The 24,290-nt window shown below is 43.1% G+C and overlaps 1 protein-coding gene across 1 annotated transcript; it reads right to left on the reverse strand.

Moving 5' to 3' along the window:
* Positions 1-979: 979 nt before the first annotated feature.
* LOC120043695 (plastin-3-like) lies at positions 980-21,367 on the reverse strand. The gene is made up of 15 exons (XM_038988246.1): positions 21,304-21,367; positions 20,890-21,041; positions 14,958-15,087; positions 9,943-10,075; positions 9,693-9,774; positions 9,336-9,501; positions 8,945-9,087; positions 7,096-7,191; positions 6,784-6,979; positions 6,594-6,672; positions 6,318-6,435; positions 5,991-6,124; positions 5,214-5,337; positions 4,880-5,004; positions 980-1,112 (listed from the first exon to the last, which is right to left on the reverse strand). Exons 1-15 carry the CDS (start codon positions 21,365-21,367, stop codon positions 980-982), a joined length of 1,875 nt encoding a protein of 624 aa, XP_038844174.1.
* Between the last annotated feature and the right edge of the window lie 2,923 nt (positions 21,368-24,290).

Raw genomic sequence — 24,290 nt, forward strand, 5'->3', positions numbered from 1 at the left:
TCATGTAACTCTGTACAATCTTTAAAATTGTTGCATTTATATTTTTGTGCAATAAAGATATGCCTAGGTACAAATAAAAAACTAATTTTTATGCATCGTTTGTTTTATTGTTTCCTTTATGTATAAAGCACTGCAGTGTAAACATTTACACACAAGACAAAAACGCATTGGTATGGTAACGCCGCTACATGGAAGGCAGAAATGTGTCGGCTATATTTTTTGGTAATATTGAATTCAAAAGATTAAGTGGAAACCTTACTGTGCAACAGAATATAGCATCAAGACAAAATGAAAAGGCACAACGAATGAAACTGAACACTGTCAGTAAGCTCCCCCTTTCTTCCAGAGTAAGACATCTTTAGTCCAATACAAAAAGGCAAGACAAGACACCCAGCTGCTCTCAGCTTACTAGCTAGCATAATTGAAAAAACAAACTGTAATAAACAGAATATCCTTCAGGCTTGGGCATTACTAAGGTTTGACCTTATGGCTTCTGTATAGAGATACGCAGCCGTTGTCAAGACCAGCTATTAATATATGCATACATTTCAATTGAAAGTTGTTCCTCCACAATTTCAGTTTAACCAAGTTAATCTTGTCATCCACTGTAAGGGATGTTATGAATATGTAGTGTGAACATCAAGCATAGAGTTGTAACAGTAAAAATGCATGTTAACTGGAAAACTGCACATACCATACAGCATTCTGAAACATGAATGGAGTGTTGCATATTGAGAAGTAACATACCAAGTTGTCCTCTAACAGGCCTAGTCTTCTTCAGAAACATGTTATGGGCTTAACTTAAATAAGAATACTACAAAATATTGTGCAAACATATTGCTGTTCAAAACTAGGTTGAAATAACACTGGCACTTTTAGTAACATTATCTTCCACGTCTTTCTAAATTCCCAGGTCGCCCTTCATCAAGCAAATGGCTTGTGGGTAGTTTGTCGATGCCAAAGTGGCACAGCATCTTGGTTAAGGCCACTTCATCCCCCGGCCCATCAAGCATGCGAACACCGTCATAACCATTTTGGGCTTGACCTCCACCAGGTCGTCTGGGAGAGCGTAGACACACACCCCGATCTTCCTCGCCATGGAAATGGCATATCTAAGAGTAGAAAAAGGTTGTTTCATTTAATATTGATCAGCACTTTCTTGCATGACAAGACATCTGACATTTCCATTTGTTGCATATTCATATGTATGACTTCTGAATATATTAGAGTGCCTTCAAAGTATTCATACACCGACTTACTCCAGTGTTACAGCCTGAATTCAAAAAGAAAATAACTCACCCATCTATATACCCCATAAATGACAAAGTGAAAACATGTAGACATTGAAAATGTATAGAAAATGAAATACAGAAATCTAATTTACATAAGTATGCACACCGAGTCAACACTTTATAAGCACCTTGGCAGCGATTATAGCTGTGAGTGTTAGTAAAAGGCAACTTATGCTTGATCCGAAAATGTGGTCGGTGGCTTCCTATGGAGGGTATGACGCAATTGCGGAGCCTCCGGATGCCAAATTGAGCTCCGTACTGCATTCACATTTAACAATGAGGGCTCCATATAGCTCCGTATTCACATGATTGGTTGACAGTAGGTGGGGGCGGGAGGTCCTGTACAGTGCATTCAGAAAGTATTCAGATCCCGTCACTAACATTGTTACATTACAGCCTTATTCTAAAATGGATTACATACACACCTCCCCATCTACACACAATATCAAAGCAAAACAGGTTTTTGCAAATGTATTAAAATTATAACAGAAACACCTTATTTACATAAGCATTCTGACCCTTTGCTATGAGACTTGAAATTGAGCTCAGTTGCATCCAGTTTCCATTGATCATCCTTGAGATATTTCTACAATTTGGCATCCACCTGTGGTAATTTCAATTTATTGGACATGATTTATAAGGGGACACACCAGTCTATATAAAAAAGGTCCCACAGTTCACATAGCATGTCAGAGCAAAAACCAAGCCATGAGGTTGAAGGAACTGTACGTAGTGATCTGAGACAGGGTTGTGTCGAGGCACAGGTCTGGGTAAGGGTACTAAAACATTTCTGCAGCATTGAAGGTCCAAGAACAGTGGCCTCCATTCTGAAATGGAAGAAGTTTGGAACCACCAAGACTCTTCCTAGAAGTGGCCACCCGGGGAGAAGGACCTTTGTCAGGATGGTGAACAAGAACCCGATGATAACTCTGCCAGACCTCCAGAGTTCTTCTGTGGAGATGGGAGAACCTTCCAGAAGGACAACATCTCCGCAGTACTCCACCAATCAGACTTTCATGGTAGAGCAGCCAGATGGCAGCCAATCCTCAGTGAGAGGCACGACCGTCCGCTTGGATTTTGCCAAAAGGCACCCAAAGGACTAAGACCATGAGAAACAAGATTCTCTGGTCTGATGAAACCAAGACTGAACTCTGGCCTGAATGCCAATCGTCACATCTGGAGGAAACCTGGCACCATCCCTATGGTGAAGTATGGTGGAGGTGGCATCATGCTGTGGGGATGGTTTCAGCGGCAGGGAGACTAGTCAGGATCGAGGGAAAGATTAACAGAGCAAAGTACAGCGAGATCCTTGATGAAAACCTGCTCCAGAGCGCACAGAACCTCAGACTGGGGCCAAGGTTCACCTTCCAACAGGACAACAACCCTAAGCACACAGCCAAGGCCACCTGGAGTGGCTTTGGGACAAGTCTCTGAATTTCCTTGAGTGGCTAAGCCAGAGCCCGGACTTGAACCCGATCGAACATCTCTGAAGAGACCTGAAAATAGTTGTGCAGCGATGCTTCCTATACAATCTGACCAAGCTTGAACGGCTCTGCAGAGAAGAATCTCCCCAAATACAGGTGTGCCAAGATTGTAGTTGTCATACCCAAGACACAAGGCTGTAATAGCAGCCAAAGGTGCTTCAACAAAGTACTTAAAGGATCTGAATACTTACGTAAATGTGATGTTTATTTTTTTATAAATTTGCACCAAGAAAAATGTTAACCCTTTTTCTCACCAAGCAGCACTGCTTCTTGACACGCTGCTCGCTTAACCCGGGAGCCAGCCGCACCAATGTGTCAGAGGAAACACCGTCCAACTGGTGACCGTGTCAGAGTGCATGCGTCCAGCCCGCCACAGGAGTCGCTAGAGCGTGATGGGACAAGGACATCCCGGCAGGCCAAACCCTCCCCTAACCCGGACGATGCTGGGCCAATTGCGCGCCACCTCAGGTCTCCCGGTCGCGACACAGCCCCGATCTGTAGTGACGCCTCTAGCACTGCGATGCAGTGCCTTAGACCGCGATGCAGTGCATTACACCGCGGCGCCAAATTGGGAGGCCTAAAAACCTGTTTTTGCTTTGTCATTATGGGTTATTGCATGTAGATTGATGGGAAAAAACAATTTAATACATTTTAGAATAAGGCTAAACAAAACGTGGAAAAATTCAAAGGGGTCTGAATACTCTGAACACACACCCTTCCCAAAAGCTGCTCTGCGAAGCGCAAGTAGTATGACTGCTCTGACTTCTACAGAGGCCGTATCACCGTAAATGTTGCATGGCCAATGCAGATGTCAGATTGACCATGCAGTGCCTTAAGTCTCAAAAAGCTTTCCACGCCTGGATTGTGCAACATTTTCATTATTTTCATTATTACATTTTTTATTCTTCAAGCTGTCAAATTGGTTGTTCATTGCTGGACAACCACTCAGAGCTAACTCAAAACTGTATCTCAGCCACATTCAATGTGGTCTTGGGAAGCAACTTGTGTATATTTGGCCTCATGTTTCAGGTTATTGTTCTGCTTTAAGGTGACTTCATCTTCCAGTGTCTGGTGGAAAGCAGACTGAACCAGGGTTTCCTCTAGGATTCTGCCTGTGCTGAGCTCCATTCCATTTCTACTTACCCTGAAACTCCAGTCCTTTACGATTACAAGCATGCCCATTAACATGATGCCGCCACCACCGTGCTTGAAATTATGGAGTGTGGTACTGAGTCAGTAATGTGTTGTATTTGCCCCAAACATGCATAACGTTTTGTATTCAGGACAGGATTCCTTTTCGCTCTGTCAATTAGTATTGTGGAGTAACTACAAAGTTGTTGATCCATCCTCTGTTATATCACAGCCATTAAACTAACTGTTTTAAAGTCACCATTGGTCTCTGGTGAAATCCGAGTGGTTTCCTTCCTCTCCGGCAACTGAGTTAGGAAAGACACCTTTGTCTTTGTAATCACTGGGTGTATCGATACACCATCCAACGTGGAATTAGTAACTTCACCATGCTCAACGGGATAGTCAATGTCTTCTTTAAGGTGTCCTATGCGATGCATTGGAAAATCTCCCTGGTCTTTGTGGTTGAATCTGTTTGAAATTCACTGCTCGACTGAGGGACCTTACAGATAATTATGTTTATGGGGTACAGAGATAAGGTAGTCATTCAAAAATCATGTTAGTCACTATTATTGCACACAGAGTCTATGTAACTTATGTGACATGTTAATCAAATGTTTACTCCCGAACACATTTAGTCTTGCCATAACAAAAGGGGCCGAATACTTGACTCAAGACATTTCAGCTTTTCATTTTTAATTAGTTTGTACATTTTTTGAAAAACATTATTTCACTTTGACATTATGGGGTATTGTATGTAGGCCAGTGACAATCTCAATTTAATCCATTTTAAATTCAGGCTGTAACAACAAAATATGGAAAAAGCACTGTACTTCTCACAACACCCCATATTTCATGTTTTTAACAGGAAGTATAGCAAAAACCAGTAAGTAATTGAAGCTTGAATTCCTCTTCTTACAGGTCACTAACCCATATCAAAGTTTGTATGGACAGGTTTATCAGTGGAAGTCTTACTTGGCATTCTCCAGCTTGTCCTCAGCTGCTAGGCTGCCAGTCTTGACCAGGTCATAGCTGATGCTGCCAGGTTGGATGGCATCAATCAGGTCCACCACTGGTAAACTGGTGCTGATCTCCTTGTCCTGACAATCAAGGGGAGAAGACCGTGTTAAATACCCACGTCGGAAATCAGTTCAAGTACTGTGTCAGAATTTGTGGTATGTCACATTAGGTTTGCCGATTAGATGTATTGACAATATCACTACAGAACATAGATGCATACTAAAACTGTCAAATAAGAGAGAAAAGTATTAAAAATAGAACCTAAATATATCAATAAAGCTTGACAAACCTTGAAGCTTGAGATCTTGGTTGTTTTCCCCGCCTCTGACAAGGTTGTATTGACCCATTTGACAATGATGTCATCATTAGCCATCTGGCCATCTCCCAAGTCCTCTAGTACATTCAGAGTATATCTAGGAGAGATGTCAAGTGTTTGCTAGTATATTGATCAGTTTCTGGTGAACTCAGCAGTGGTCAGCATGCAGTCACTGAAGATCAGGCAAGAGTAAATGAAAAATAGTCAACTTATTCTGCTTAAGAACTAACATGAACAACATTCCAGTGCTGTTGCCTGGGGGCCAGGTTTACAAAACATTTTGCCCTATGCTGCCTTCTCTTATGACCCTGATTTACTGAAAAGCAACTGCATGTGAGAGCATGTCAAATATCGCTGACGGTAACACCACAGATCCTAGTATTGTACCAGAACAAACTGGGAATTCTAGTTGGTCCACACGCACCACCTACTTCAGCCCATAACCATGCCTAGCTGGACAAATGATAAAATAACAACTTCTGGGTATTGAAGTAACAATGCAAAGTTAAATTGGAGCAGCATATTTTTGGTTTCAGGAAACAAATAAGATTGCCAAAATATTTGACAGTATATGACTGACGAAAAGACAATTGGGGTAAAAAGTTCCTTTCAGCAGCCCTCACCCTTGATCTTTATTTTACCTGTGCTCTTTTGTTTTTCCATAAACAACCAAAAATAGGAACCACATATTTTATCCCTGGCTATAAAAAGATATGTTACATATTGATCTAAGCATGTGCCAAGACTCACCTCCTCATGAGCTGCCACAGCAGAGCCAGCGTCAGGGTGGTGTTGCCATCGTTCAGGTCCTGCCCACCAATGCCAACCAGAGAAAACTTGGCCGTCATCTTCCCCAGATCCACTGCATAGTTGCAGTTCTCCAACTGAGAGCAGACAAAACACAGTAGGAATCAAGAGAAAAACATTAGTCCCTCTCCAGAACTGGAATTGACGCTGTGGTCGTTTGATCTATGAGCTTCTGAATAGTTGAAAACAGTCAATTCTGCAGTATTATTTAGCATTCTTTCAAAGTAAAAATAAATGGAGGAAAATAGATTTTATTTGACAATAGTCAACCTTTTTCATGTTTGTTCCAATCTTGGGATATGGTGGCTTGTTGACTTTGTTGGTCCAGTCGACAGGTACTTTTATCTTTTCATAAAGCTGAAGGATGACCAAGGCGTCTGTTAGGTCTCTATAGAGTAAAGCTAGTTATTTAGGTTACTCATTGATAATAAAGCCAAAGAAACCTTACCCTGTGTATGAACACCACTGGTAGGGAGCATGTTATCAGCAGTATGTCATTGGCGTTTTAATTTTCCATGTAAGTCATTAGTTGAATTTGGTACATACCCATACAGATGATTGACATGTGGGTTCACGCCCAGGGAATTCATCCAGTTCCGGAATGTTCCCTCTTCTCGTGTCTCACCTAAATAGAAAATAGAGCTGTGGAGTCATTTTAAGGTCTAGGGGCGTACAATGTATACTGAACAGAAATCACACAGCAACCTCATGACCAACAGACTAGCTCAGCACCCACCTTCCAGCAGGCCCCAGTCAATGCCCTCTCCCTCAGGCTTGGTGAGAGACGGGTACTTGTTGAAGAGATTGGCCACAAAGGCCAAGTTGAGTTTGGGGTTGCCAGAGACTACGTCGGCTGGTGTGACAAACTGGCGACAGTCCAGCCTGTCAGCCTGCTGAAGCATGTTCTCTGCCCTCTTCAGGTCATCCTTCTCCTACAGGACAGACACCACAGGTTCATGCTAATGACACATTTCATGTATCCCTTCTGAATTTTCTTAGCCATGTTATCTGTGTATGGAATTTGTATATTCGCCGTAAAAGTGCTTACACTGAAGCCTGCCATGCTGATGTCTGTGTGTGGCTGGTCTTCCTCTGTGCATTTGGGGGAGATTTGGATGAGGAGGTGGAAATAGGCTCTGGAGTCCTGAAACAGAAATCTTGTTTCAATCTCAGCATTGGAAAGAAAGAAACAAGCACACTGGGATACAAGGTTGTGCAGGCCACATGGGAACACAAATGGACAGGTATGCAATGACCATGACAGAAAATATTACAGTACAATGACCTTGACACATGAAGCTATTGTCAATTCCTATAGAGTAAGGAAGTTGATCTATGAAGTACCTTTACAGGTTGAAAGGTCTGTCCGCTAAAGAAAAGAGTCAGTCAGAAATAAATCAAAGCACAGGCATAATATATAAAACTTAACAAATAATCTTCTATTCTTTCAAAGCGAACAGTTAAGAGTCCAGATTTGGATAAAGCCTTGTTTGAGGCACATTCATCATTATTTTATTTAGCTATTGTTCCAACACTTCATTGTGAAGACAAGAATAGTATTACACTTTACCTTAATTAACCAAATAGAAACAGTGGACATGAATCATAAAGACAGTGCACTCAAAGTATTCACACCCCTTGACTTCTTACACATTGTGGCATAACAGCCTGAATTTAAAATTGATTAAATTGAGATTTGTCACTGGCAATACCCCATAATATCAAAGTGTAATTATTTTTTGACATTTATACAAATTAAAAAACCTTGAGCCAATAAGTATACAAGCCTAAATAAGTTTAGGCGTAACAATTTGCTTAACAAGTCACATAAGTTGCATGGACTCACTCTTTGTGCAATAGTGTTTAACATGAGTTTTGAATGATTACCTCATCTCTGTACCCCACACATACAGATAATTGTAAGGGCCCTCAGTCGAGCAGTGAATATCAAAAATATATTCAACCACAAAAAGGTTTTCCAATGCCTCACAAAGGGCACCTATTGGTAGCAGACATTGACTATGCCCTTGAGCATGGTCAACGTTTTACACTTTGGATGATGTATCAATACACCCAGTCAATACAGGCGTGCTTCCTAACTCGGTTGCCGGAGAGGAAGGAAACTGCTCAGGAATTTCAACATGAGGCCAATGGTGACAAAAACAGTTACAATTTAATGGTAGGAGAAAACTGAGGATGGATCAACATTGTAGTTACTACACAATACTAGCCAAATTAACAGAGCGAAAAGGAAACTAAGCTGCACAGAATAAAAATAATAATAAATTCATTTGTTTGCAACAGGGCACTAAAGTAATACTGCAGAAAATGTGACTAAGCAAGTCACTTTGTGCCAAATCCAATACATTATCGAGTACCACGCTCCATAATTTTCAAGCATAGTGGTGACGGCATCATGTTATGGGTATACTTGCAACTGTTAAGGACTGGGGTGTTTCAGGATAAAAATAAAATAAACATAATGGAGCTAAGCACCGGTCAAAATTCTAGAGGAAAATCTGCTTCAGTCTGCTTTCCACCAGACACTGGGAGATTAATTTACCTTTCAGCAGGACAATAGCCTAACAGTTTTGAATGAAATCTGGTAGAAAATCTTTGTCTTGCAATGATCAACACCCAATTTGACTAAGCTTGAAGAATTTGCACAATCCAGGTGTGGAAAGCTCAGATACTAACCCAGAATGACTCATAGCTGTAATAGCTGCCAAAGGTGATTTTAACATGTACTGACTCAGGTGGTTGAATACTTATCTAATCAAGATTATTTTCTTCCACTGAGAGAATATGTAGATCATTGACAAAAAAAGACAATTAAATCAATTTTAATTTCACTTTATGACAAAATGTGGAAAAAGTCACATTTTACACATCCATACCTTGATGTCCAAGCTGAAGTTACTGATTTTCTCCCAGCCAGCGTTCTCCAGGTGGAAGTTAGCCCAGCGCAGCAGCAGCTCCTCTGGAGACAGCTTCATCAAGTCCTCCAAGGTCTCTCCATTCTTCAGCAGAGCAGCCAGGGCTGAAGGAGACAGGGTCACAGGACATAGTCAGCTACATCACCGCAACTCACTGACCAGAGGTCTTCAGACAGAAAAAAGAAAGAAACTCCAACACTGAGGACAGACTACCGCGACATCAATGTTGTGACAAAAGGAAAGACACCTTTGATCCTTGTAATAGGTCAATGTACCGTGATGAGGAATAACATGGTTAAATACCAGGTTCATGAGTCGCCAAAGATGTGATAGTGCTGTGAAAGTCCCTCACCTTCATTCCTGCTGAGCTCGATGTCAGCGAACAGGCCGATCTTGATGATTTGCCACAGCAGGCCCAGCACCAGGTGGGGCTTCCCCTCCCTAAGGTCCAGAGCCCCGATGTTCACCACATGGCAGCCAATGGCAGAGGCAGAGTTCAGAGCAAGGTTCAGATTCTCCTGTAGGACGAACAGAAACAGAGACCGTTTTGAAATACCGTTCACGAAAGAGAAACAAGGCCTCCCACATATGTAAATTAAAACAGATGACAGTAATTATATATTTACAATAGCATGGGGTGGAATGACTAGATCTAACAATCACTCAGTCAACTACAGTATATGACCAGTTTGGTTGAGTTTGTAAAGACCTGTATCGTGAACGGTGTCAGTTTTGTCTTGTTTATGGTCCTCTCGTCAATCGTGTCTGGCACCGACAAGTTGATCATTTTACTACAGGAGCACATAAACAGCTGGTTTATGAGGGGACCTAATGTTGGAAGACACAGGTATGCCCCATTTCAAACCACCACGTGTAAGGAAAAATAGCTGTGTTAGGGGCTGTAAGGCTTGAAGGGCAGGAATTATACAGAACACAATAATATAAATCTATGGTCTCACCAGAGAACGATGCCGTCGCCCAGGGCCTTGAAGAGGGAGTCTGAGTTGGGGTCCATGGGCAGGGCGTGCTTGCAGTCAGGGTCATTCTCCAGCGCTGTGTTGATCCAGTTGACAAACGCGTACCGTTCCTCCTCTGCATAGGACAGCAGAGAAACACCAAGCCAACAACTAGCACCACGTCATAACAGTGGCGGTCGGTGCCGTTTAAAATGAGGGAGGACGATAAAACATTTGATCATTTCAAATACAGTATATTGGATGACTCATTCAGCCCCGGCCTGCTAGCTTGTAGCCCCGGCCTGCTAGCTGTCTGAATCACCGTGTTTCCAACCAGCCCAACCACTCACTGGACCCCTATTGATCACCCGGCTACGCATGACTCTCCCTAATATCAATATGCCTTGTCCATTACTGTCCTGGTTAGTGATTGTCTTATTTCACTGTAGAGCCTCCAGCCCTGCTCAATATGCCTTAACCTACCATTTAGTTCCACCTCCCACACATGCGGTGACATCACCTGGTATAAACATCTCTAGAGACAATATCTCTCTCATCATTGCTCAATGCCTAGGTTTACCTCCAATGTACTCACATCCTACCATACGTCTGTACATTATGCCTTGAATCTATTCTCTCATGCCCAGAAACCTGCTCCTTTTACTCTCTGCTCTGAACGCACTATACGACCAGTCCTGTTAGCCTTACCCTCATCCTACTCCGGTGATTTAGAGGTTAATCCAGGCCACAGGTGCTCTCATTTGTTGACTTCTGTAACCATAAAAGCCTAGGTTTCATGCATGTTAACATTAGAAGCCTCCTCCCTAAGTTTGTTTTATTCACCGTTTTAGCACACTTGGACAACCCGGATGTCCTAGCCGTGTCTGAATCCTGGCTTAGGAAGTCCACCAAAACCTCTGAAATGTCCACCCCTAACTATAACATTTTCCAACAAGATAGAACTGCCAAAGGGGGCGGTATTGCAATCTACTGCAGAGATAGAACTCTGTCTTACTATCCAGGTCTGTACCCAAATATTTCGAACTTCTACTTTTAAAGATTGATCTTTCCAGAAACAAGTCTCTCACTGTTGCCGCTTGCTATAGACCACCCTCTGCCCCCAGCTATCTTCAGAGCTCGTGCTGCTTGGTGACCTAAACCGCGACATGCTTAACACCCCGGCCATCCTACAATCTAAGCTAGATGCCCTCAATCTCACACATTATCAATGAACCCACCAGATACAACCACAAATCCGTAAACACGGGCACCCTCAGATATCATCCTAACCAACTTGCCCTCCAAATACAACTCTGCTGTCTTCAACCAAGATCTCAGCGATCAATGCCTCATTGCCTGCATCCGTAATTGGCTTGCGGTCAAACCACCACCCCTCAAATCAAATGTATTTATATAGCCCTTCTTACATCAGCTGATATCTCAAAGTGCTGTACAGAAACCCAGCCTAAAACACCAAACAATGCAGGTGTAGAAGCACGGTGGCTAGGAAAAACTCCCTAGAAAGGCCAAAACCTAGGAAGAAACCAGGCTGAGGGGTGGCCAGTCCTCTTCTGGCTGTGCCGGGTGGAGATTATAACAGAACATGGCCAAGATGTTCAAATGTTCATAAATGACCAGTATGGTCAAATAATAATAATCACAGTAGTTGTCGAGGGTGCAGCAAGTCAGCACCTCAGGAGTAAATGTCAGTTGGCTGTTCATTGCCGATCATTAAGAGTATCTCTACCGCTCCTGCTGTCTCTAGAGAGTTGAAAACAGCAGGTTTGGCCATGCTTTCCAGCTGGCTACCCCGGTCAACAGCAACTCGCCCAAACCTCCCCCACCCAAATCCAGATAGCTGATGTTCTGAAAGAGCTGCAAAATCTGGACCCCTACAAATCAGCAGGGCTAGACAATCTGGACGTCTATTCCTAAAATTATCTGCCGAAATTGTTATAACCCCTATTACTAGCCTGTTCAACCTCTTTCGTATCGTCTGAGATTCACATAGATTGGAAAGCTGCTGCGGTCATCCCCCTCTACAAAAATGGGGACACTCTAGACCCAAACTGCTACAGACCTATATCTATTCTACCCTGCCTTGCTATGGTCTTTGAAAGCCAAGTTTACAAACAGACTACGAACCATTTCAAATCTCACCGTACCTTCTCCGCTACGCAATCTGGTTTCAGAGCTGGTCATGGGTGCACCTCAAGGTCCTAAACGATATCATAGCCAGGTCGATGAATACCGATGGTGGTTAAGGCTTTCGACTCTGTCAATCACAACATTCTTATCGGCAGACTCAACAGCCATGGTTTCTCAAATGACTGCCTCGCCTGGTTCACCAACTACTTCGCAGATAGAGTTCAGTGTGTCAAATCGGAGGGCCTGTTGTCCGAACCTCTGGCAGTCTGTGGGGGTGCCACAGGGTTCAATTCTCGGGCCCACTCTTCTGTATACATCAATGATGTTGCTCTCGCTACTGGTGATTCTTTGATCCACCTCTATGCAGACGACACCATTCTGTATACCTTTGGCCCTTCTTTGGACACTGTATTAACTAACCTCCAGACAAGCTTCAATGCCATGCAAGTAAAACTAAATACAAGTAAAACTAAATGCATGCTCTTCAACCGATCGCTGCCCGCACCTGCCCACCCAGCATCACTACTCTGGACGGTTCTGACTTAGAATATGTAGATAACTACAAATACCTAGGTGTCTGGTTAGACTGTAAACTCTCCAGACTCACATTAAACATTTCCAATTAAATCTAGAATCGGCTTCCTATTTCGCAACAAAGCATCCTTCACTCATGCTGCCAAACATACCCTCGTAAAACTGACTATCCTACTGCTCCTCGACTTCAATGTCATTTACAAAATAGCCTCCAACACTGTACTCAGCAAATTAGATGCAGTCAGTGCCATCCGTTTTATCAAAGCCCCATATACTACCCACCACTGCGACCTGTATACTCTCGTTGGCTGGCCCTCGCTTCATAGTCGTCGCCAAACCCACTGGCACCAGGTCATCTACAAGTCTGCGCTAGGTAAAGCCCCGCCTCATCTCAGCTCACCATAGCAGCACCCACCTGTAGCACGCGCTCCAGCAGGTGTATCTCACTGGTCACCCCCAAAGCCAATTCTTCCTTTGGCCGCCTTTCCTTCCAGTTCTCTGCTGCCAATGACTGGCACGAACTGCAAAAATCTCCGAAGCTGGAGACTTACCTCCCTCACTAGCTTTAAGTGCCAGCTGTCAGAGCAACTCACATCTGTAAATAGCCCATCCAATCTACCTCATCCCCATACTGTATTTATTTATTTAGCTCCCCAGTATCTCTACTTGCACATTCTACCATTCGTGTTTAATTACTATATTGTAATTACTTTGCCACCATGGTCTATGTATTGCCTTAACTCCCTTATCTTACCTCATTTCCACATGCTGTATATAGATTGCTTATTCCATGTGTAACTCTGTTATGTGTCGAACTGCTTTGCTTTATCTTGGCCAGGTCGCAGTTGCTAAAGAGAACTTATTCTCAACCAGCCTACCTGATTAAAAGTTAAAAAAAAAAAAATTCAATTCCATTCACCCAGCTCAAGGTAACGTCAATAGATTTAACCTACTACATGATACTCGAATTTCCCTATACCCATCATGAGGTTGCTACAACCTAGCCTATGAATGAAAGTTAAAACTCAACTTGTGCATGTAATGTTTAGTAATCAGGGTGACAGTGACACATTCAACACCATCCTGCATCTAGCTGATCTAGGGCATAATCATTAGTACAGTTGAAAACGAGAGTTTCTATTGGACAAATTCAGGTATGTTTATCTCCATTCCATTTAAGAAACTTTTCAACAGAAACTGCAGAATGAATACACCCCTGATCACACAAATGCAGTTCACTTTCATAGCCACACAAACAGCATGATCACTTTGCTTGTTGTAATTCCTCCTCACCTTTTCCCGTCGCTTGTGGACCTCAGCTGTCTGACCAGGTGAAAACCTTTTTAAACCAAATATCATAACAGCTAGACAGCCTACGTAGTTGTCACCACACAACGTCATAGTCAACATTGGTAATATAACGCATTAGTAAACCTGCTACAAATCATGCAGTACAGTCAGCAAAACACTTTAGCAGTCACACCGGTGGGCCGCGGTGGCAATAAATTAATAAAACCAAATTCTTACCTTGGAAAAATTCCGGTGTTGAATAACATAGCCAGCTAGCTAACACAGGAGCCCTCAGTCAAGTGTTTGAGTAGGCTAAACTAACTAGCTCTTCCATTTCTGAAGAAATGTATTCTTTCAAAACTGTTCAACTATTGTCTCAGACAACTACTCACCACATTATATGCGCTGCCAACTGTAGCTTGTGCTTTTAGTACTAGATTAATTATCTGATCCTGATTGGCTGGACAAAATGTCAGTTAAAGCTGCAAAAGCAATGATAGGTTGTCCTCCAACCTCCGGAAGTTGTCAATTATTGTGTAAGTCTATGGAAGGGGGTGAGAACCAAGAGCCTACTAGGTTTTGTATTGAAGTCAATATACCCAGAGGAGGACGGAAACCATCTGTCCTCCAGCTACACCGTGGTGCTACCCTACAGAGTGCTGTTGAGGCTACTGTAGACCTTCATTGCAAAACTGTGTTTTAATCAATGATTTGGTGATGAATATATTTAAAATAGTTATCCCCAAAGAATTATAGCTGTAATATTCACTATTTTTATGAAATTCACCTCCCCTTCCTCATCTGAGGAGCATCCACTGCTTCATACACATGGTTTGTCACTACACAGGAATAATCTTTTCTATGGCATCCCAGAAACCCAGTTATTGTCGATTGACTAATCAATACACTATGAAATTAGAGACAGGGCATCTACTTAAACTCATGAGTAAGGTTCCCCTAGATTAAAGCAAAGACCCTACATATACGCAATACAACATACTGTAATGCAATGACAGAAGTGGTAGGAGATGCTGTGAGCAGCTCACCAGAGAAGGAGTGTTGCGTTCCCTCGCTGGACTGCGTAGATGTCCCCCCTATGGCCAGGATCCCCTCCTTCCTGTTAATGACCTTCCGAAAGCTTTTGGCAATGTCACTGCTCTTCAACTCCTGGAATATCTGCAGAAGAGAGGGCAAAGTGCATTTAAAATCAAATTTATTTATATAGCCCTTAGATCAGCTGATCTCAAAGTGCTGTACAGAAACCCAGCCTAAAACCCCAAATAAGCAATACAGGTGTAGAAGCATTAAGCTCCCACAAGCCAAGACTTACCTCAAGCTCTTAATACAGTTATGATTACGTTATGCTCAGTCAATGAGGATTACTACAAGAGAAATCTGTATAAAAAGGAATTGTGTCATCGAGTCAGTTGCACGAGTCAAAACAAATTCTGTAAGCTGCAATTCTATTCAGTAAGGTTCTCACTGGGGAGAGGCCATATGGTAAAAAAAACACCAGTGTTTACCAGGAAGCTAAGTGCCCCTGTATACCAAACATTTGATCCTCCTTTGTAAGAAGTCGACATATGGGATACTGTATGCTGATTGGCCAGGGGAAATGTTATTGGAAATAGGCTGGGTTAGAAAGACATTTGTCAATGGCCTAAAATCTATACAGGAGCCAAAGTTGAGTCAAGTAAATCAACGTTTGTTTTCACAGGCCCCAACATCTCTAGAGTCGCTGACCTGACACCTGCTGGTCTCAGTAGTCACCACCAGCTACTCAGCCAGGAATTGAGTGACATTAAGTGTACGCCACAAACATCGGATCATGTAGCATTAGGGAAATTTTCCATGAGAAGTTAAGCAAAATTCCTAGGCTTAAAAAAAAAAAAAAAAAAAAGGCTTACAACAGTGAACCTATTTTATGGGATAAACAAGGCAATTCTAGGTCTTGCGGCATATTTTGGTTAAACTATCCCCAATTCAATGGAATTGCAACCCTATGCATGCACAGTGCATTCTTCCGTCACATGTACAGCTGATGCTCAAGATCTTGCACACTAATAGATATGCTATTGAGCCCACACTACTACACTCTGCGCCAAGGACTACATGCTTTCTGGTAAATTAGAATTACAATACTGGGTGGGGTGAATATATTTTATATGACATGATTTTTTGTTAACTAGTAAATAGCCTACAGCAAAATGAGTTTCAAAAATGTCTAACTTGTTAACAATTTCTGCTAGTTAGTTTGCCACCATGTGGGTTTTAGCTTGCTTGAACCTGCTAACTGAGGTGTTAATTCACCCGTTTCCATACATGTTTCATTTTAAAACATTTATCTAACAAAGGAGTTCGTTAATCTAACTGCTTCACCATTTATCTGTACATGGAATTGTATTTTTACACAAATTTTCCCCCTAATCTTCACATTTAAATGCCATGGTCACCATCTGATGTGGAGACATTTCACTGCAGCTAATGTAGACAGAACAGCTGTGTACATTTGCAAATACTGTGCCAAATCATGTGAAAAATGTAACAAAGATGCAGAATCATCTGGGCAAGTGCATGAAGTACTCTCAGCGCTCACAACAAGCAACTTCTGACAAGTCCCTCTACTTCTATTCGAGGTGAAAATTATGAATCAGACACCTTATCGATAGCAACAGCACACGGTCCTCCTGGAATCAGAAGTTTGACTCAATGGATGAACGTAGTCAGAGAAATGCTGATGAATGTCTTGCTTGAGCTGTGTATGCAACTGGCTCACCTCTGATGCTCACAGGCAATGTGCATTGAAAGAGATTTCTGAATGTTCTTCACCCAGCATACACCCCTCCAACCAGACATGCTTTATCTACTCATTTGCTGGATGCAGAGTTCAAGTGAAGGTCAAGCAAATCATAGAGAAAGCAGACTATTGCAGTCATCTCCGATGGGTGGGCAAGAACTCATTAACTACATCTCCAACCCTAAACCAGTATTCTACAAGAGCACAGACACACCGGTCTCTACATTGCAGATGAGCTGAAGGCAGTCAAGGACCTTGGACCACAGAAGGTATTTGCACTGGTGACAGACAATGCTGCAAAAATGAAGGCGGCTTGGTCTAAAGTGGAGGAGTCCTACCCTCACACCACACCCATTGGCTGTGCTGCTCATGCATTGATTCTGCTCCTCAAGGACATCATGGCACTGAAAACAATGGATGCTCTCTACAAGAGGGCCAAGGAAATGGTTAGGTATGTGAAGAGTCATCAAGTTATAGCAGCAATCTACCTCACCAAGCAAAGTGAGAAGAATAAGAGCACCACATTGAAGCTGCCCAGCAACACCCGTTGGGGTGGTGTTGTCATCATGTTTGACAGTCTCCTGGCGGGGAAGGGGTCTCTCCAAGAAATGGCCATATCATAGTCTGCCGATAGAGAGCCCCATCAAGAGGATCCTCCTGGATGACATATTTTGTGGTAAGCAGCCTGAAACCTATAGCAGTAGCCATTGCACGGATTGACGTTCAGACTCTGCCTGCAGATGTAAGAAAAGAAATCCAGACTGCCCTGCCCACTTCACTGTTGCGCCAAGCAGATGAAACTGCCGTTCTAAAATACATCAAAAAGCATGAAGACGTCAGCCTGAAGCCCATACACGCCGCAGCATACATGTTGGAACCCAGGTATGCTGGAGAGACCATCCTGTTTAATGCAGAGATCAACAAGGCCTATGGTGTCATCACCTTGCGCTGGATGAGGGCAAGATTCTTGGCAGTCTGGTGAAGTACACTTCCAAGCAAGGGCTTTGGGATGGAGATGCAATATGGCAGTTGTGCCAACATCTCATCAGTCACCTGGTGGAAGGGACTGTGGATCTGAGTCCCTTTCCCCCGTTGCCTCCATCATCCTCCAAATCCTACCAAAATCAGCCACCTCAGCACAACTGGTCCTTGTTTGGGAACACACACAGGCTGACCAATACGAGGGTTGAAGAATTGGTGGGCATCCAGGCAAATTTGAGGCTTTTTGAGTCTGACAATGAGCCATCCTCAACAAGGTTGGAAAGTGACAGTGAAGATGAGGCCTCAGAGTCTGATGTTCAAGAGGTGGACATTGAGGTCCAAGGAAAAGACATGGAAGCCTGAGAGGAAGACCACCAAAGCTTTAGTTTCTAGACTAACATTTTACAGTTGCATATTGAAAAGGTTTTTTGGGAGAAGCGATGGATAATTGGGGATCATTCAATATTCCCTTTCTTTTGTTGTTCAGTGAAATCATTCCATGTGAAGAGTCAACACACTTAAAGTTCAATTAGTAACTAAATGGGGGTTTTCTATTGGAAGGATTTAATCATTTGCAATTATGTCTACTTATGATAAGGTAAAATGTTTATGTTTGTCTTCATATGATAATTATATCCAGTGTAAAAAAATCTTAACGCAGCAAAAATAAAATTCTTACTGTCAACTGTGTTTATTTTCAGCAAACTTAACATGTGTAAATATTTGTATGAACATAAGATTCAACAACTGAGACAAACTGAACAAGTTCCACAGACTTGTGACTAACGTTACTGGAATAATGTGTCCCTGAACAAAGGGGCGGTGAGGGTTGAAAATCAAAAGTCAGTCAGTATCTGGTGTGGCCACCAGCTGCATTAAGTACTGCAGTGCATCTCCTCATGGACTGACCCAGATTTGCCAGTTCTTGCTGTGAGATGTTACTCCACTCTTTCACCAAGGCACCTGCAAATTCCCAGATGTGCTCAATAGGAGATCCGGGCTCTTCCCTGGCCATGGCAGAACATTGACAATCCTGTCTTGCAGGAAATCAGCCATACTGCTCGTTCTGTGCGTGGTGGCATTGTCATGCTGGAGGGTCATGTCAGGATGAGCACGCAGGAAGGGTACCACGAGGGAGGAGGATGTAACGCATAGCGTTGAGATAGCTTGTCGTCATTGCAGGCACAGTCCGATGATGCGGTTACACACCGCCCCAGACCATGACGGACCCTCCACCACCAAATCGATCCCGCTGCCTTACAACAGGCCTACAAGCCCTCAGTCCAGCCTCTCTCAGCTGATGGAGGGATTGTGCGTTCCTGGTGTAACTCGGGCAGTTGTTGCCATCCTGTACCTGTCCCGCAGGTGTGATGTTCGGATGTACCGATCCTGTGCAAGTGTTACACGTGGTATGCCACTGAGGATGATCAGCTGTCTGTCCTGTAGCGCTGTCTTAAGCATCTCCCAGTACGGACATTGCAATGTATTACCCTGGCCACATCTACAGTCCTCCTTGCTGCATGCCTAAGGCACATTCACACAGATGAGCCAGGGACCCTGGGCATCTTTCTTTTGGTGTTTTTCAGAGTCAGTAGAAAGGCCTCTTTAGTGTCCTAAGATTTCATAACTGTGACCTTAATTGCCTACCGTCCGTAAGCTGTTAAGTGTCTTAACGACCGTTCCACACGTGTATGTTCATTAATTGAATATGGTTCATTGAACAAGCTTGGAAAACAGTGTTTAAACCCTTTACAATGAAGATCTGTGAAGTTATTAGGATTTTTACGAATTGTCTTTGAAAGACAGGGTACTGAAAAAGGGATGTTTTTTTTGCTGAGTTTACATTTAAAACAGTATTAATATTTATTAGCATATATTCCCATGGAAAGTTTCCACCTCTGAATATTCCCCAAAATGTGCAACCCTAGTTAGCTTACATTGCTTATGCACTGTATATAGGGGAAGCCCATAGTAACCACAATAGTATGCATTTCCCTTTATAAATAATGCCTTTGTTGTGATTTAATTTTGCTTTCAATGAATGGATATGGTTCATGTTCATCGCACCATAAAAAAACTAAATGTAATCCATTATAGCAACTGTAAAAATAGCACAACCCCCTCTGACAAATACTGTTATAACATAACTGTGGCTATGCTAACACATTAAAAAAAAGGCTTAAAAAATAAATAATAATTTCCCCCAAAAAATAAAGTTCCTCATCATTGAGCTATGAGAAATGGCCTTAGAGATTATGAATTTGTTTATTTTGGGATGCAAGATGTCACGTCATTACTCAACATGGAGACTAGCACAGGCCTGTCAATTAATGTCATCACAGGCAAAACAAAGGGCACACTGCTATTCTGACCTAATTTCTGTGTGTACGTACACACATTTTACTATACTTCTGAGTACAAGAAGTCATCAATTAAAATTGATAAGTGAGGACATTTTGCCAGTCCTCACTTGTTAAGACCATTTTAGGTTTAGGAGTTAAAATTAATGTTGAGAGAAATAAGACTGCTAAATAGCTAACATAATAGCTACATGGACTACCTGCATGGTCCACAGTCTATGCACACTACCCCAGGGCAATTCAAACCTTTTCCTGAAGAGCTACCTTCCTGAATGTTTTCACTCCAACCCCAGTTGTAACTAACCTGATTCAGTTAATCAAGTATCTAATTATTAGAATCAGGTGTGCTAGATTAGGGTTGGAGCAAAAACCTACAGAACAGTAGCTCTCCAGGAACAGGGTTGGAGAGCTCTGCTCTACACACAAGGGGTGTCAAACTTATTCCATGGAGTGGAGGGCCTAGTGTCTGCAGGTTTTCCCTTTCATTTAAGACCTACACAACCAGGTGAGTTCTTTACTAAATGTGATTAAGTCATCAATTAAGTACAAGGGCGGAGCGAAAACCTGACACTCAGCCCTCCGTGGAACTACTACTCTGTTTAACATACATCCTGATGCCTAGTCACCTTACAACACATGCACAACCCTACCACTCCAGTATCCCTGCCTGCACATTGTAAATATGGTATCGACACTCTGGATTTAACCTATATATAGGTTCCTTACTCACACATGTTCTCGTTTCTACTTCTCATGTGTTTTTGTTCTACGCTACATTCATTTTAATAGTACTACTGATATTGATTACTGCGAAATTCTCAACACCCCCCCATGACTCACTGATACAAACTCGTCAAAGCTGATCTCGTTGTCCTTGTTGCGATCCAGCTTCTGGATGATCTCCCTGACTTTGTAGCCAGGCAGGGGAAGGTTTGCCTCCTTGAACAACTCATGGAGCTCATAGTCACAGATGGAGCCATTGCCATCGAGGTCTACAAATGCAGACAGGAGTTTAATCATATCTTGAATTTTATTTACTAAAATTCAGCCAACAATTTGTTTCTAGGAACCCTGGGATGGTTCCCAAACACAAAAAAGGAGAAGCTAACATGACTAAAAAGTCAGGGACTGTACAATGTAGCAGCTGTAGACTATAAGCCTAGGTGTGTAATGTAACATTATGAAAACATTCATGAATGACCATACTAATGCAGAAAAAATCAAATCAACTAAAATCAGATGTAGCCTACTCACCAACTTTGCCAAACGCCTCTCTCAGTTCCTCCAGCTCATCTTTGGAGCTAATCTTTCCTGCCATCTTGATGAAAATGATCCGAGGTGGTCAGTCAAGAGGTGGGTTCTGTACAGACAAACAGGGAACACTGTCAATGAGGTTGGTACATTAGAGCGAGACATGGAATAGCAGTCCAGAACCAGTCAGCTCATGAGGCAGTAGAAAGTGTGTAGGCCCCACACCAACTTCTGTGCACTTTGTCACCTGGGTCCACAGAGCAAATGGCCCAAGACAATGCTGAAGGGCCAGTCAACCCTTCCCCAGTTAAGAGAAAATGCCTCCCACTCTTACAGTATCCAGCAGACTGACTACAGAAATGTGTGTTAGAGTAATGCTATTGCATCCATGTTTGGCATCCATCTGTAACGTGTCCTGAGAACTTTGATGCCATCAACATGGACAAACTCAGCAACAACAAAAAAGTATTTTTCAGGACCCTGTCTTTCAAAGAATTCATAAAAATCCTAATAACTTCACAAATCTTCATTGTAGAGGGTTTAAACACTGTTTCCCATGCTTGTTCAATGAACCATAAACAATTAATGAACATGCACCTGTGGAACGGTCGTTAAAACACTAACAGCTTACAGACGGTAGCCAATTAAAGTCAGTTATGAAAACGTAGGACACTAAAGAGGCCTTTCTACTGACTCTGAAAAACACCAAAAGAAAGATGCCCAGTGTCTCTGCTCATCTGCGTGAATGTGCCTTAGGCATGCTGCAAGGAGGCATGAGGACGGCAGATGTGGCCAGGGCAATAAATAGCAATGTCCGTACTGTGAGACGCCTAAGACAGCCCTACAGGGAGACGGACAGTTGATCGTCCTCGCAGTGGCAGACCACGTGTAACACCTGCACAGGATCGGTACATCCTAACGTCCCACCTGCGGGACAGGACGGCAACAACTGCCTGAGTTACACCAGGAACAAACAATCCTTCCATCAGTGCTCAGACTGTCCGCAATAGGCTGAGATCCATCTGTAACTGGACTGAGGGCTTGTAGGCCTGTTTTAAGGCAGGTCCTCACCAGACATCACCGGCAACAACGTTGCCTATGGGTACAAATCCACCGTCGCTGGACCAGACAGGACTGGCAAAAAGTGCTTTTCACTTACGAGTCACAGTTTTGTCTCACCGGGAGTGATGGTCGTATTCGCATTTATCGAATAAATGAGCGTTACACTGGGACCTGTTGGATCGGAGGGTGAGGGCTAGGGCCATTCCCCCCAGAAATGTCTGGGAAGTTACAGGTGCCTTGGTGGAAGTGGGGTAACATCTCACAGCAAGAACTGGCAAATCTGGTGCAGTCCATGAGGAGGAGATGCAGTAATTAATGCAGCTGGTGGCCACACCAGATACTGACTTACTTTTGATTTTGACCCCCCCCCTTTGTTCAGGGACACATTACTCCATTTCTGTTAGTCACATGTCTGTGGAACTTGTTCAGTTATCGCAGTTGTTGAATCTTGTTACGTTCATACAAGTATTTACACATGTTAAGTTTGTTGAAAATAAATGCAGTTGACAGTGAGAGGACATTTCTTTTTTTGCTTATCTTATAATCTGTAGTAACGTGTATCTGTTCAGGGTGAACTCTAAAATACTGTATGCAATAAGTTATCCCTTTCATAACCTATCCCTTTCATAAACAGACCAAAATTCCAAACTTACAATGCCTGCTTCCTTTCATAGCTGAAAGGGGTGAGGGCAGTATATTAAAGCCCACCTAAAGTCAGAGTCAAGATTCCTGTATTTTCACAGTCCCCGTAACCAAAATACAGGTATTGGGTCTGTGTGAATGGTCCTCAGCTTTGGGTCAAATTCTGCCTCACCTACAAAAGACCCTCTAGTGACCAGACCACTCTACTGCCAAACCAGCAGAACGAGTTCGACAGTTGATTTGAATCATGAAGGGCCCTCTGCGATTAAAAGTCTCCTCAGCCATTTTGCTCCTCAGCTGAAAACAACCTGTGCCATCAGGACTCCAGCACCCACCCCATCTACTTCCTATCCCCAAATGATCATAAATAAGAAAGCAAGATCAGTCCGTTCGGTTGCGCCAATAGGACCCGTCTCTACCAATCAGCCTCTGGCATCACAAGCACATATTCAACAAGACGAACAAAGGACCGAATGTGTAATCACTAACCATGAATGAAGATCATTGATTGCATACACTAAAGGGGGCAAAGAGGTGCTTTGGTTTCTCAAACTATCAAAACTGGAAATTAAATTCAGTCAAAACTATTAGGCAATATTTCCCCCCCCCAGAAAGCAGCAATATCCTATGCAAGTCATGTAGGGGCATTTCCCCACTAATCAAATGATATAACATACTGTTTTACAGAATCATGGCTCTGACCGTGTACAAAACATTAGTAACACCTTCCTAATATTGAGTGCACCCCCTTTTGCCCTCAGGACAGCCTCAATTCGTCAGGGCATGGACTCCACAAGGTGTCGAAAACATTCCACAGGGATGCTGGCCCAGGTTGACTCCAATGCTTCCCACTGGTGTCAAATTGCCTTATAGTGGATCTCTTTTCTTTCTTTTTTTCTCTTTTTTTCTCCCCTTTTCTCCCCAATTTTTGTGGTATCCAATCGCTAGTAATTACTGTCTTGTCTCATCGCTACAACTCCCGTACGGGCTCGGGAGAGACGAAGGTCGAAAGCCACGCGTCCTCCGAAGCACAACTCAACCAAGCCGCACTGCTTCTTAACACAGCGCGCCTCCAACCCGGAAGCCAGCCGCACCAATGTGTCGGAGGAAACACTGTGCACCTGGCCCCCTTGGTTAGCGCGCACTGCGCCCGGCCCGCCACAGGAGTCGCTGGAGCGCGATGAGACAAGGATATCCCTACCGGCCAAACCCTCCCTAACCCGGACGACGCTAGCCCAATTGTGCGTCGCCCCACGGACCTCCCGGTCGCGGCCGGCTGCGACAGA

The sequence above is a fragment of the Salvelinus namaycush genome, chromosome 3 (assembly GCF_016432855.1).
Source record: "Salvelinus namaycush isolate Seneca chromosome 3, SaNama_1.0, whole genome shotgun sequence".
Classification (NCBI taxonomy): Eukaryota; Metazoa; Chordata; class Actinopteri; order Salmoniformes; family Salmonidae; genus Salvelinus; species Salvelinus namaycush.

What these genes read in the sequence shown, in the direction of transcription:
- LOC120043695 (XM_038988246.1), bottom strand. Translation starts at nt 21,367, where the DNA reads ATGGCAGGAAAGATTAGCTCCAAAGATGAGCTGGAGGAACTGAGAGAG. An exon ending in CATGTCAATCATCTGTATGG is followed by an intron (nt 6,436 to 6,593) that starts GTATGTACCAAA and finishes TTTACTCTATAG; the next exon opens with AGACCTAACAGACGCCTTGG. An exon ending in TTGGAACAAACATGAAAAAG is followed by an intron (nt 6,125 to 6,317) that starts GTTGACTATTGT and finishes GTCTGCTCTCAG; the next exon opens with TTGGAGAACTGCAACTATGC.